The following is a 13,789-nucleotide window of genomic DNA, read 5'->3' on the forward strand; positions in this document are numbered from 1 at the left end:
GGTCAGTTAGTGTATCGTGTTACATGCAAGCACCCGGCGCTGGGCCGAGGCCGTGCATATAATCAGGAAGTGAAGGTTGAGGACAGCACGGAAACGAGGGCGCTCGAAAAAAAAAGTCAAGGACTTTTTCCAAGCAAATTTGTAGTACATGATTGTTTTTTTTAAAGTAATCATAATGAGTGCTTGTCTGGGATACGAGCATCAGTTTCACAGCCTCTTTCTCGTGTTTTCCTAAACAGTGGCGGTGCACAAACAAATTCACATCCTGTTTTAGCCCGGCCTGACCTTCCCGGTACGCCGTTTAAGATGACAAATGTTGCTGTCAGCAAGTACATGTGAGCTTTCGCTAAGTGATGCTCAGTCCACGCGACGGCACCCGGCTGATGTTGGCGCTCAGCCGAGGATGGTTCTCATAGTGAGAGGCTCCACTCTGCTCATTATTTACAAGCACTTTGAAATGTGTAACTTAGAATTTGTTGTACGTGATTGTTTTCATGGCTTCCTAATTTCACGGTCATGGCAAGTACAGTTAATTATCCTTGGCAAGCATGTGGAGTGGCTGGTTAGTGCTCCAAGCCCTATAAGATCAGAATGTAAAGCACGTACACAGCAGCTGATGCACACTGACCTGCATTTATGTAACTGTATCTGGCATGTGGATATGGAACCTGCATGCCACATTTTATAATACCAGTATGCATCAGCATGTCTGCCTGTCACAGTCAACCTGTAATTATGTAATAATCATGGTAATGATTACCATCAGCGCTGGAGGTAACCCCACTCAGTCGTGACTAGTCAGATCTTTTCAATAACAGAAGATTGATATTGTGAAAAGAAAAAAAAGAGCCCAGTTAAGGGTACACACAACATTTCTAGGGTGTATGAGTGTGAATATGCACACACTGAAATATCAGCTCTCCGGCATTTTGTATTAACGCCAGATGAAGACATCAATCTCTTTACCTCCAGATAAAAATAACAGGGGCGGAATATCACATTATGGGTACATTTATTTTTTGGTACGGGGGACTTTGGCTTTGGTACAGAGGCATATAAATTTGCCAAGTGGTACACATGAAAAGCTAGGGAAAAGAAATGCGGCCCTCTGCCTATTCTAAAAATAGAATTCATAACGAATGATGTCAACTATACACTAATTTGCTCATGTTTTGTAAAGATCATCTTCTACTCTTAAAACTCAACTGTTGCAACCATCATAAAGGACAAAAATGGAATTGCGACCGAGCTGGTCGATCAATGACATCTTTATTGCAAAAACAGAAGAAGCTACCGGCAGCCCCAAGCGCACCAAAACATCAGCAAAACACATCCTAGCCTGTTAGAAATCATGCTAGCATGTTAAAGGATGAGATCCTATGAAGCCTGCACCAAAATAGAAAATCAATGCAACCTTAAAACCAAGGTATGTACATAACCATGCTTATGGTTACGGATGTTCGATGTTTGTTGACAATCAGATAATATTGGCTTCGGCCAATCTGGTTGCCGTATAACTTTCGGCCAAACTATCATGCTAGGAGCGGTAATGCTCCTCAAGCGTTTTCTTTCTTCTTTTTTGGATGTTGGTTATTAGGCTCCGTAGTTACAGTGGTAGTTCCCCCTCACTGTGCCCGGACTGATGTGTCACAGTGAGGGGAGCTTGGACAGGAAGTGCCGCTGTAACTTCTTGCTGTTTATACTACGTACTGTCAATAAACTACTATTGCAGTGAGTTTGTTAAAAAAATATCTATATTCTAAATGACACCACAAATTGATCTATAACCATGTCAAATGATTAGTCCTACCTTAAAAGTATTTTGCACCCCTATTTTCTCCAATTTTATCTTTTATTGGATGGGCTGTTCTTGGATCTTTTATTGTATTAGAAACCTGACCAAACAATATTGTCGGTCATGCTGTGTAATAAGAAAGTAAATTTGATTGCATTATTTTTAATGCTTTGAAGAGCTATTTTCACAACTATATTCAATTCCACTAATTCATGTTTGTAACAAAAGCTTATTATAAAAACTAGTTTCAGTACTGTATCGGATCAGCCGGAGTATAAAAAATTTGGATCGGAAACCAAAAAATGTGGATTGGGACAATCCTTATTATGGTGTACAGTTACAATACTACTGGGCGTGTTGGTGTACAATGAAATATAGGAAAGTTGATTTGAATGTTTTTTTTTCTGCGCTGACCTTTCCCCTATGAGATTCGATATTGCTCTTTTTCCCAAACAAATCAATAAATCACTTTCAAGGTGACACTTATTTTCTCCTCCGACTCAATTTGCAACCCAAGAATTCAGACAGGATATTCCGCAGGCCTTGTGGAAAAAAAGATTCTCGGCAGTGGCAATAAACTTGTATCAAGTATGTAAGATAAAGAAGATTAAAATGCAGGATTCTACGGATTTGAAACGACTAAGTGCTGCCAAGATGTCAGGCGAGCGTGTTCGCGGGTCACGTTACAGCAGCATGGCAACAGCAGGAGGAGACAGACTCTCCTGTCAGTCAAGCAGCAGACAAACAACTCGGCCACAGCTGACTCACTAGATGCTAGCGATCTATTTCCAAATTGTTGCAACCCACCAAAATGTCAGAGCAACTGATACAAATGCAAAAGAAGAGCGGACCTCGCTTTTGCATCTGCTTTAGGATTCCATGTAGGCAGGCTAACACCATCTCCCGTTTTAGTGTTGGTTAGCATCACCACCATGTTGACCAGCAGGTTGGTGTAAAACAGCTCTAGGACGTCTAGCAGCTGTTTAAACACAGACAGTTCGTGATCACACTGCATTCTTAAGAAACAACGCTAGGGCTCGTGTTATGTTGGTTTATATGTGTCAAATGGCACATTGGATTGTGTGCGACCTTTAAAAACGGCATCACTTTCTGTTATTGATCAATTTTGTGCTAATTTACATGTGAATCATTGAGTCATATGCATCAATGATTTTTTTCCCCCCCAGCCGTATTGACAGCCAATCAACTCTTGCTCGGGTCACAGCCATCAAACAATATGCGGCTGCTCAAACTGTGCACTTTATCCTCACGCTCCGGGTCAGTGATGATCAAATGCTTTGCTAATGCAGGCTGTGGACCTGAAAGCTTACATTACAGCATTAATCTCTGCACACAGCCAGACACTCATCTTAGACGAGGCTGCATGCCAACAACGGCTAACACACACACACACACACAAACCAATGGCACAAGACTTAAAAGATCCACAGAGTCTGGCCAAGGATCGTTTTAAATATGTTGGTGCAAATAAACCACCTCCAGCTGCCACAGAAAGCCTTCCACAGACACACATGAGCAAATCCTGCCACGTTGTCCCACAAACAAACCATTAACCACAAAGACGTAGACAATGTGTACTAGAATGTCCTCAGTAAATATGCTGATGTTATTCAAGGGAGAGGTCATCATCACACACAGTTGATCCAAAACAATTGTGATTCATTTAGGGGCTGACATTTATGCAGTCCACACGCTTTGTCTCAATCGTAAGGCAGGTACGTTTCATAAAGCCTCTAGAGAGTATAGTTTAAAAAAAAATCAATGCTTGCTGGATGACAGTCTCCAATCATCTTTAGTGCCAGCAGGGGGCAGGAAATTGATGCACGCATGCACCCACACACATAAATCTACACTCCATGATTGGCGTATTCATCTGTATTAGTAGTAGTTTGCATTATTACACACAGAATCATTTGACCGTATTAGGAATGAGTGGGGCAATGGTTCTGGGAAGAACCCACTTAATTGTTCGGATAAATTTGAATGATTGGAACATTTTCATTGATTTTTTTGATTGAATTATGCATGGACCTTAATGCCAGATGACATCTATGACTCGTGTTGGCTTGTTCATCCAAATGAATGTAAATGCATGGTGTGAAATGCGTCGTGTAATGCGCATTAGTCTGAGTGCACTAATCATCTTAGAGGAGATCAGCAGGTCAGAGGCTGTCCCTTTAAGGGGCATCTGACTCTCCTCCCCCTCAGGTCTGTCTGCAGGAAGACATAGATCTGAGAGTCATCATGCGACTCTCCTAGCCAGTTTAGCCCGCCAGAATATGGAGTTTATCTTGAAAAGCTATTTTTTTTATGACACTTTAGAGACATGTTGACTCATTTTAAGGTCTATAAGCCGTCAGTGAATAAAGCTAATAGAACTCCACCAAGGCCAAACCATCCTGAACACGTCACTGCCTGCTGCCACACACAGAAAAAGCTTCTATTGCTGGACAGCAACAACAGACCTCTTGCCTGGAAACTTTTCACCACGGTAATAAAAAAAAATATCTAGGAATTATAGGAAGTATTTTAATACAAAAGGTTGAATTTTGTGGTTCTTTAACTGGCGGCCACTGCTGTTAAGTTGTCAAGGTGAGGGTCACATACGTACGCCCGCGTTAAAATAGAGTCCCAGGGCCATTTTCAGAGCATCATGACAAACTAGTAGTAGCTGAAAAGATTAATGATGTAGTGAATATGAGCAGCGACACAAACTGAGGTCTACCTTGAGCCACTCACTTTCCATCTCAGTTTGGCTGATAAACACTCGCCAGTAAAGAGCTCCTTACTAATCAGTGTTTTCCACAGGAGTGCAATCTTTGTAGTGGTGGTGGGTTAAGTGGAGATGACGTAAATAGGATATTGATATCAGTCTGATACCAACACCAAAAAAAAAAAAATTGGATTAGATTGGCCTCCAGTTAAAATCACCAATACTGGCCATCCGATACAAGCAGTCCATTCCAGACTCTGCCCCGACCCGTCTATCCAGCAGCGCAGTGATGTCACTGTGTGACAGTATTTTTAATTTAAATATGGAAAAGGAGTTGCAGCTGACTGCAAAACAAGTTTCACCAGGCAAAATTAATATGGCCTTCATCGTTCTTTGAGCACCATCTAAAAAAATATGGATTGACAATTTTCTTGAGACCACGTCTCAAATGTCCGAAACACTTGATTAGCCATTCCTGGTTGGTAGTGAGTAATATGGAGTTTAGATGTTTTACTGAGCACCACGAGCCTCCCTACATTACACCTACTGCGGATAAAACTGTATGCATCAAGACTTTTCTGACATTCAACATTGGAAAATAAGTCATAAAAGTATGAAAGTGAAATAGTATCGGAACACCCCTAGATGTAATCAAATTTGCATGATTGACCATAACAAAACGGAGCCACCTATGAGTACTTTTAGATGGGGGAGGGGCCCACAGCAGCACTTTCTGCTCGTGCTTCCATGTCACTCTCCAAAAGTTGCTTCGCTAGATTTACTGCTACTTCTAGATCTACTGTAGAGGATTCTGATGACTTGATAAATATAGCCACAAAGTCGCAAAGTTGGCGACACTGGCCCCTCATGCTTCGTCTTCTTATTATCTGGCAGACAAGGTGAGTTATAATGTGTTTATGAGCATCATCGCGCCAAATCTATTTGTGGCAGCTTGGCATATAATATTTGTGCTTACGTATATTAAATGCTGTCGCAATGTTGAGCTTTATGTTTTGGAGTGATGTCCACAACAGACCCCCCCAAGGGAGCGCTCACCTGTCCGCAGGGTTATCTCTACACGTGTGTGGCGGTGAGTTTGAAGAGGCGGGACCCTCGTCGCCATCCTGAGGGAGCTCTTCGCACTCCGCCTCACACTTGTCGTCGTCCAAAAGTTCTGTGATCTGAAGACAAACACAAACAGGTTAAAAAAGCTGCAATTTCAAATGTATCTTAAAAAGGAATAACGCTGTGTAATACTCTCAAAAAAGGATGTGGGCGAGAGCGAACACGTTGAAAGGAAGTGAGTGTAGATGATGGACGTGCGGAACGGTATGTCACAGTGGAATTTTGCGGCGGAGTGAGCTGACATGCACAAAGCCAAAAAGGTCACAGTTGTATGTACTATATGTCCATTTGAACGATCCAAGGTGCCAAGGTTACCTCCAAATATCTTTGGAGAAAAACAGATGTTACTGTGAAGACTGCCGCCATCTAAAAATGACAGCGTTATGTAACTCAAGGGCGGCAAATTTACAATTTGCCTGTAGAACTTGTGATGTCAACTCCTGACATGAAACGACCTTATCGTTTCATGTACGTTAGCTTTGACATTTAAGGTGTTGAGCTGGATGGCAGGGCAATAGGAGGTTGTTTCATAACACATCTAAATATAGATGGGTCCAACCAAGCAGGTGAGAAGAGGGGGAGAAGAGGAGGAAGATGCATGGAATGAGGGGCGGAAAAGGCGCTAGGCAACAAAAGCTTAGAAGCAAATCGCACCAAATGTGCACAAATAATGACAAAAAAATAATACAAAGTGTTGCTGTATACCATATTATTCACCCCTGTTGTGTATTATCTATTAGCAACATTTAGGTATTTATAAACAGTATTTTGAATAAAGTCAAACAACTTAAAGAGCTCAATACAACTATTTTATTTATTTATTTTTATTATTTTTATTTTATTTATTATTGCTTTTTTTTACAATAATTTTGAGTGCAACTGGAAGATTGGATGATGGGGAGGTATTCAGGATAGATAACAGAACATGTTGGGGAAACTGGATGAAGTGCTTGCATAGAAGGAAGTCTGGGCTTCCCTGCTTAGGCTTTTCCCCCTCAACCCAACCTCGGAAAAGCGGCAGAAGATGGTTGGAACAATTTTTAAAGTGATTAAAACTTTACAATGTTTTAGGAATAATGCATACCCAATCATATAATGATGTTTTCCCAGTTTACTATTACATATAAACATATATATATATATATATATATATATATATATATATATATATATATATATATATATATAATGCAATGTGGTGTGGGGTCATGACGTAAGTAGGGTGATATTTCTGGGTTAATCTGTCACCACGAAAACAAACGCAGCATTAGCTTTATTTCCCTACGTCCTCTTTGTCCTCTCCTCTGTTCTCCCCGTCACTCGTCTCAACAGCAAACCCATCTGCTGCTGTCTGCAGTGTCGCTATGGCAACATCTCAGCTCCAGGTTTCTTATTGGCTGCCGGGAGATTCTTGCCTCGTCACATCCAGAGCGCAGACACACAGGATGACTCACGGAACGCCGATGTGCCAGTGTGAGATTAGGCAAGAGAAGTCATTATCTTTCGACTGCTTGGACTGATTGCATTGTTTGTTTTATACTTAACATGCATTGCTCTCACACACATTGTTTGCACTCCTGGAATTAATGTGCTCCAATGCTGCATAGAGCACATTACTTTGAAGCCACTATAGGGAAATAACCCTATATGTCACCCTAGATAGTACTTAAGTGCATTCCTTTAAATGTATTGGGTGACATCTTGAGCAATGAAGCTCGGCTGTATGACTCCTCCAGCTCATTCAGATGCTGAGCTGACCAAGTAATAAAAGGCAGTGTGATGATATTAGAAGAGACGGGCTGTTAAATCTTCTTCCGGACGACCTGGCATTGAGCAGGACGTGCATGTGCAACATTTTTAAATCACCAGGGGCCCCATTTATAAGAATGAACGTGGAACTCTGACTAAAACTTTGCATTCGCCAGAAAGTCAAAATGTGCATATGGACAAATTCAGACCTAAAAGAGTGGCGTGTGCACACATTCACGCAATTTGCGGTGCATAGAATCCACCCTGAGAAGTGTGCGTACGCAACTCAGCCTCAAGTTACGGCCGTGCCACGCCTCCACTTCGCCATGAAGGTCAATGCAAAGTGTGCAGTCCATTTTTAAAGAGCCTTGATTGCATTGAAATTACAGCTGGTGGAAAAACGAAGAGGATGAAGAAGCGGGCTTTCATGAAAAAAGAGGTGGAAATACGGCTCAATATGTGGAAGACACAGCAGCAGCATAACAAATAAAACAAAGATTGAGTGACAGCCCATCCGCTGCCATCCGTGTGAATGATGGAGCATGGCCAACCAGGGCCAAAAAAACAAAGCGATATCAATGCACACATTTCCATTTTTAGTGAGCATGTTGCTACATGTTTGCTAATTGATAGCACATTACAAATGAATATGATCTGAGCAAAATCTGTTTAATTTAAGGGTGGATGCAAAGACTCAAAATGAGAATGAAGTCGAAAATTTGAAAATATTACTGTAATTCCAGATGGATGGTTTAAAAATATTTAACTTAATGATGGCATTAACACCATTAATTGGGTATATTATAATTACTTTATGAGGAAGTGTGTGTCAGTTCAAAGCACAACAAAAGGAAAGAGTACGAGTACATGCACAAATACAGGCTGTACATTGGTAAATAAATGTTGCTACTGATGGAACACTTGACATACGCAACAAAAAAATAGAACACCGCGGAAACATTACCGCTGTGTCTTATAAACTTAAAACAGTGCGCACACTCTCACACCAGGTTTGTGTTTTTAAATTTGACATACTTTGCGTGGAAAAGGGTGTATGCAACTTTTTGGCCTAGTTTTGTTGCTATGCAAGCTTTATAGATGACGACCCAGAACTGTTCTATTAATGTGTGTTTCTGTGTAAAATTTAAAAACACCTTGTAGGATCGATCCATGTCTGTCTGAGGAAGCAAGGATACAAATGGAGGAGAAAACCTCTTCTTCTGTTACTCAGCAACCACTCTAGGGGTTCAGAAGATGTGAAATGAAATCGGGAGCTTGGTGAACTTGCTTACCAATAACTTGCCTGTTGGACTCACTAGCTTGTTATGCTTCAGCCGTTTCAGATCTTCAGATCTTTATGTAACGTTAGATCTTTTTTTTCCCTCTTGATGACGCATTTATTTTGACTGATGCGACTTCACTCTGACTTAAACTTAGCTTAGCAAGTGTTGCAACAGTTCTTGACCGGGTGCTGCCGCTCACTCTGTAAAAACATGGCTTTAGGTTGAAGCAGACAGGAGAAGGAATAAACCGGAACAGAGTAAGAAAGCGTGGGTGGGTGTAACATATCACTGCTGCCCAAACTCGGACACCCACCCTCTCTTCTTTAACAAGTGCAAGTTAAAACAGATTGTTGCAAAACAGCTTATCATAAAGGTTTATGTACAACCTTGACATCATTTATTTATTATATTATTATTTGTTTTGTATTATTTGTTTTTTTGGCTCGATGGACACAAGGTTTCTTAGCAGGCAAGCTGAAGGTGTCCATCGCATGGTTACATCATGACCAGCTTCTTCTCTCTGTCAAAATTACCCAGACTACTCTCTCGCTACCTCCCTTCACAATTTGCCCCGGGCTGAGGGAGAGACACGTACAAAGTGAATCACAGATGGTACCTGTTCGTTGATGGAGCTGTAGTCGTTGGTGGTCGAGACGTCATCGTCCTCAGAGTCAAACAGGCCCTCCTGGTTGTCCAACAGCTCTGCCAGCACTCGGCTGATGGACTCCTGGTCACGCAGGTCTTCGCCCTCTGTTGACAGACTGCATGTGGATGATAGGACAAGAAGAGAATATGGTTTAATATCTGATATGGAAAAACTGAATGGGCTTTGTGATTTTGCCTTTGCAGGAGGTTCTCGGTCTATACAAGTTCACTTCCTACCATGCCGTTGTAACTAAAGTTTTAGTTTACCGTATGTCTGAGCTTATAGCTAAATGAATTCATTTCGCTTTTTACTTTACTTTTGAATGCCTCACACTTGGGAGACAATGAGGGAAATAAAGTACAGTATGAATATAGTATGTATTCTTTATGGGAATACTGCACATCATTGCCACAAAATGTTGGAACACGAGGACAGCCTGTATACACAATGGACTTGAAATGAAACAGTCGCCAAATGATTGAAAAATTAGACATGCTACATGTCGTTAGTGTAACTGATTTGTGTTCCAAGACCATGTTGTTGAGCTTGGACTGACGTGAGAACAACGACAGCATGGGCCTATGGTGGCGTCTTACTGGAAGATGTCGGGGCCAAAGACAGCAGCGAGCGCTTCGATGTTCCAGCTCTTTTGCTGAAGAGATGCCACGCTAGCCAGGAAGCGGCACAGGAAGCGCAGCAGGCCGTAGTTGAGCTGTGGAAGCTGCTGCAGTAGGAACTTCAGGTTTCTGCACAGCTCCTCCTCGCTGCTGTATTCTGAGGATGCCAAGGTTGGGGGGTGGGGGGGGGGGGAGTGAGATGATTATATCAGCAAAGGCAGGCATGACTGTTTTAATCACAATCACCACTGTTGATTTTTTTTTTTAAAGGAAGGAGGAGGCTGTTGGTGCAATGCAACAAAGCAAATCCTCTTATAAAAGAATTAATTGTGTTAAAGAATACAAGTAATCAGCGCCATTATTTCCAGTCCGGGAAGGGAAGATACACCGATATGACGACAGATGAGATTAGCATCTATTATGTTGCAAAGGAGACATCAGGTCAAATCGCAGAACAACCGGACAAAAAATTGTCATGACATCAAAGGTAAAATTTAAAGAATGAGAGTATAAAAACTCCCCCATGGCTGTCAAGGGGATTAGAATAGATTATGTGTGATAATAAGGGAGTTAAAAGAGGACAGGATGAAGGGGTAGAAACAGAAACCTAACAATAGCAACAGTGATTATGATTCCATTAGAAATAATACGCCTCTTCATTTTTGGTTATGCTTATCTGCCCGATAAATAAGACATATTTTAAGACATGCATATTCAGTGCGTTATGCTACACAGCTACAAAATGTTCATGTATATTTGAATCCCCAGTAATTGTGTCTTTGTGTGAAATAAACCATGTAAGACATTTATGAGGAATCTTACACTTCAGGACACTAGCAGAATTTCCGGTGTCCAAGCCACTACTTTTTTCCCAAAAACCTTGAACCCTGCGGCTTTATACAGTGATACGGCTAATTCATGGTCACATTCTAATCTGGCGACAATGTATATACTTCAGAACATTTTGCGCTTGAGGCACACATCATCATGGAAAACACTTGAGGACAGCGAAAGCTCAAGGACTAATATGCTTAATGACGAGAGTGACAATGAAAGAGAGAGACTGACAAAGTGTGTGACGCAGGAATTATAAGGCTGTTCAATTTTGACCCTGAAGAAAAGGCAGAGGGAGGAAGAACTAGCCATATTACATGTACTGTGTGGAAAAAATGATTTATTTAATTAAGGGTTTAAAATGTTTCTGTGGAACATCTTTCCGTGTACCAAATTTGCCATGTTACAACACGGACACCTGCTGCTAGACATTCAAAATACAAATTTAGTGGTTGTGGCTTATTTTCCGGGGTGCTCAAAAGTCCGGAACTTCCGATAGTTAACCAAAATTGGGTATAGGACTAATATGCCTCATGACGAGAGTGACTGACAAAGTGTGTGACGCAGAAATTATCAGGCTGTTCAATTCTGACCCTGAAGAAAAGGCAGGGGGAGGAAGAACTAGCCATATTACATGTGCTGCTCGGTACTGTGCGGAAGAAAATGATTTATTTAATTAAAGGTTTAAAAATCTTTCTGTGTACCAAATATGCCATGTTAAAACGTGGACACCTGCGCCCCATACATTCAAAATACAAATTTAGTGGGAAGTGCTTATTTTCCGGGGTGCTCAAAAGTCCGGAACTTACGATAGTTAACCAAAATTGGGTATACAAGAAAAAGAAAGTGGAAAAAAATGTTTGGTTGCCTTTTAGACATGCTAAAATGAAATACAATAAGTGTGAGAAGCGAGACTACACAATAGTACCGCACACCTTGATGCAGTTGTAGTATGTGTCCCTGGATGGCCGCCGGGATAACAGGCTCGGGGAGCTCCTGCAGGAAGAGTCGGAGCAGACTGACCGCAGACGCCAGGTCTGCCTCCTTGTCCAGCTCCACCTCCTCGCCGCTGTCATAGCGCTGGCGCAGCCAACCCACGCGCTCCGCGTTGCCGTTAACCAAGAAGAGACCCTCGAAGTTCAGATGACCTGAAAAGATGGGGCCATGACTTGAGGGTATGAAGACTGTTTTCAGTTACTGCATGTAATTCTATAATTCTCACTTTTGAGATATATATGAATATTATTTTCCATTATGCTACAAACCGCCAAGTGCTGTAATTTTTCCATCTTTGTCTTATTTTTAAATGCAGTTTCACAACATCCTTTTGATGCCGAGCTCTCACTAATACCTCAGTCATTGCACACAAATTAAGAGATTACAGCCTTTTCACGGGCTGAATAACTTCCTGACTCGCAGCAGGGACCTATTTCACGTACGAGCAGAGCCTTGGCGGGATTAAAGCCTTATTACATAACCTCATATGGTCAAGAGGCCCCCTGCTCGCACAAATGGACATGAGGGGACTGGAGGTGAAGCCTCAGTACACGGGTTACATAAAAGAAACCCAGTCTCCTTTACAGTCAGATTTATTTTTAAGACCGCACCAAAGAGGACTCCAGCCAGGATGTTAACACAAGATGTGAGTAATGTTAGGAAGTTTTACTTTGACAATTCTATTGTCCTTCCAAAAAAAAAGAGTAACTACTGTTACTATCTGATGACAACTGTGTGTGTTACGTCATTCAGCCTTTAGGCCAGGGGTCTCAAACATGCCGCCCGCGGGCCAAATGTGGCCCGCAGGACACTAGTTTGAGGCCCCCACAAGTTTGATATGGATGCTGTATGTACCCAGAAAAAATTATTATGTTTGATTAATGTTCATGTTAAAGGTTAAATAACTGTTAATAGTTATCCTCCCTATCCATGTGGAAGTGGTAAGTTTTTGGCTATTTAAGTTTAAAGGAAATAACTTGAAGGCTATCGTTTAGGTCGCTAGCTCTCTAGTTTGTGAGTTAGCATGTGTCTCAAGACCCTGCAGTTGTGCAATATGTTGTAAATAAAAAGAGTATAAATGTGACTATAGTCGTGTTTTGTCATGTCTACAGGGCTCTAATAATGCTTTGTTCATTTTAATCTGAAAAAAATTATTTGTCTACCCACCAACTATATGTGGTTTCTTAAGTTTTTATTATTTGCCGTTTTATTATTATTATATTTATTTATTACTGATTGATTGATTTTCTTTATTCTTGATTTGTTTATTTATTTTTCATCTTATTTTGTGCAGAAAAATAAAAATGAAGATATTTGAGAACAGTGGAATGTTTTATCAGAGCTTTTATTGTAGAAAATCGGAACCAAAGCACTGAAAAAGTTTGTATATTTTTCTGTTTTTAATAAATGCGTTTTTTTTTTTTTTTGGAAAACCTGATGCAGCCCAGCCTTGCCCAGACCCTAGCTCCAGTGGCCCCCAGGTAAATTGAGTTTGAGACCCCTGCTCTAGGCGCTGTAAAATAATTTGGTGGCCGTCTGCGTGACTCACCGTGCTCCTCAATGTAGTCGACGATGTCTTTTACTAATGCAGGAACCTCGTGGCCGCTGAGTGTGTGCGTGCGTGTCACCTCCTCCAGCGGGACGCCGAAAACCCGCATGGCGCTGGGTGAGCCTCCGCCCTCGTTGCCTGGCAACGGGGACACGCTCTTCCTCATGGTCTCCTCCTCCTCCCTACCACAACCCCACCAAGACCTCACGTCTTGGGAGAGAAAAAAGAGAAAGCCACAGGAAAACAGTCATAATTTGCTTCATTTTTGTGTATATTTTATACTAAATTACCAAGCAGCTTCTCTAAACATTCAAAATGACAGCGTGGTTCCATGTTGGGGCAAAGTGACAGTTTCATAATTCCACTCTTACATAATTCTTATTACTTACTCATTTAATTCCCAACCCACTCAGTCGATTTGGTCTTGTAAACATCACACTTGAGTTCCCATGCAAAGGCGG

At 41.4% G+C, this 13,789-nt stretch overlaps 1 protein-coding gene across 5 annotated transcripts in view; it reads right to left on the reverse strand.

Annotated features, from left to right (window-relative positions):
* The window catches only part of fam13b (family with sequence similarity 13 member B), a 45,525-nt gene that overhangs the window by 20,494 nt on the left and 11,242 nt on the right, over window positions 1–13,789 (reverse strand). For all 5 annotated transcript variants that reach the window (XM_058064679.1, XM_058064680.1, XM_058064681.1 and 2 more), the window contains exons 3-7: window positions 13,329–13,538; window positions 11,719–11,931; window positions 9,929–10,106; window positions 9,303–9,447; window positions 5,586–5,710 (exon numbers count right to left, since the gene is read on the reverse strand). In XM_058064679.1, coding sequence (XP_057920662.1) covers window positions 5,586–5,710; window positions 9,303–9,447; window positions 9,929–10,106; window positions 11,719–11,931; window positions 13,329–13,494 — 827 coding nt within the window. In that variant the 5' untranslated portion in view covers window positions 13,495–13,538. The remainder of the gene's footprint in view (window positions 1–5,585; window positions 5,711–9,302; window positions 9,448–9,928; window positions 10,107–11,718; window positions 11,932–13,328; window positions 13,539–13,789) is intronic.

This window comes from Doryrhamphus excisus, chromosome 2 (assembly GCF_030265055.1).
Source record: "Doryrhamphus excisus isolate RoL2022-K1 chromosome 2, RoL_Dexc_1.0, whole genome shotgun sequence".
Lineage (NCBI taxonomy): Eukaryota > Metazoa > Chordata > Actinopteri > Syngnathiformes > Syngnathidae > Doryrhamphus > Doryrhamphus excisus.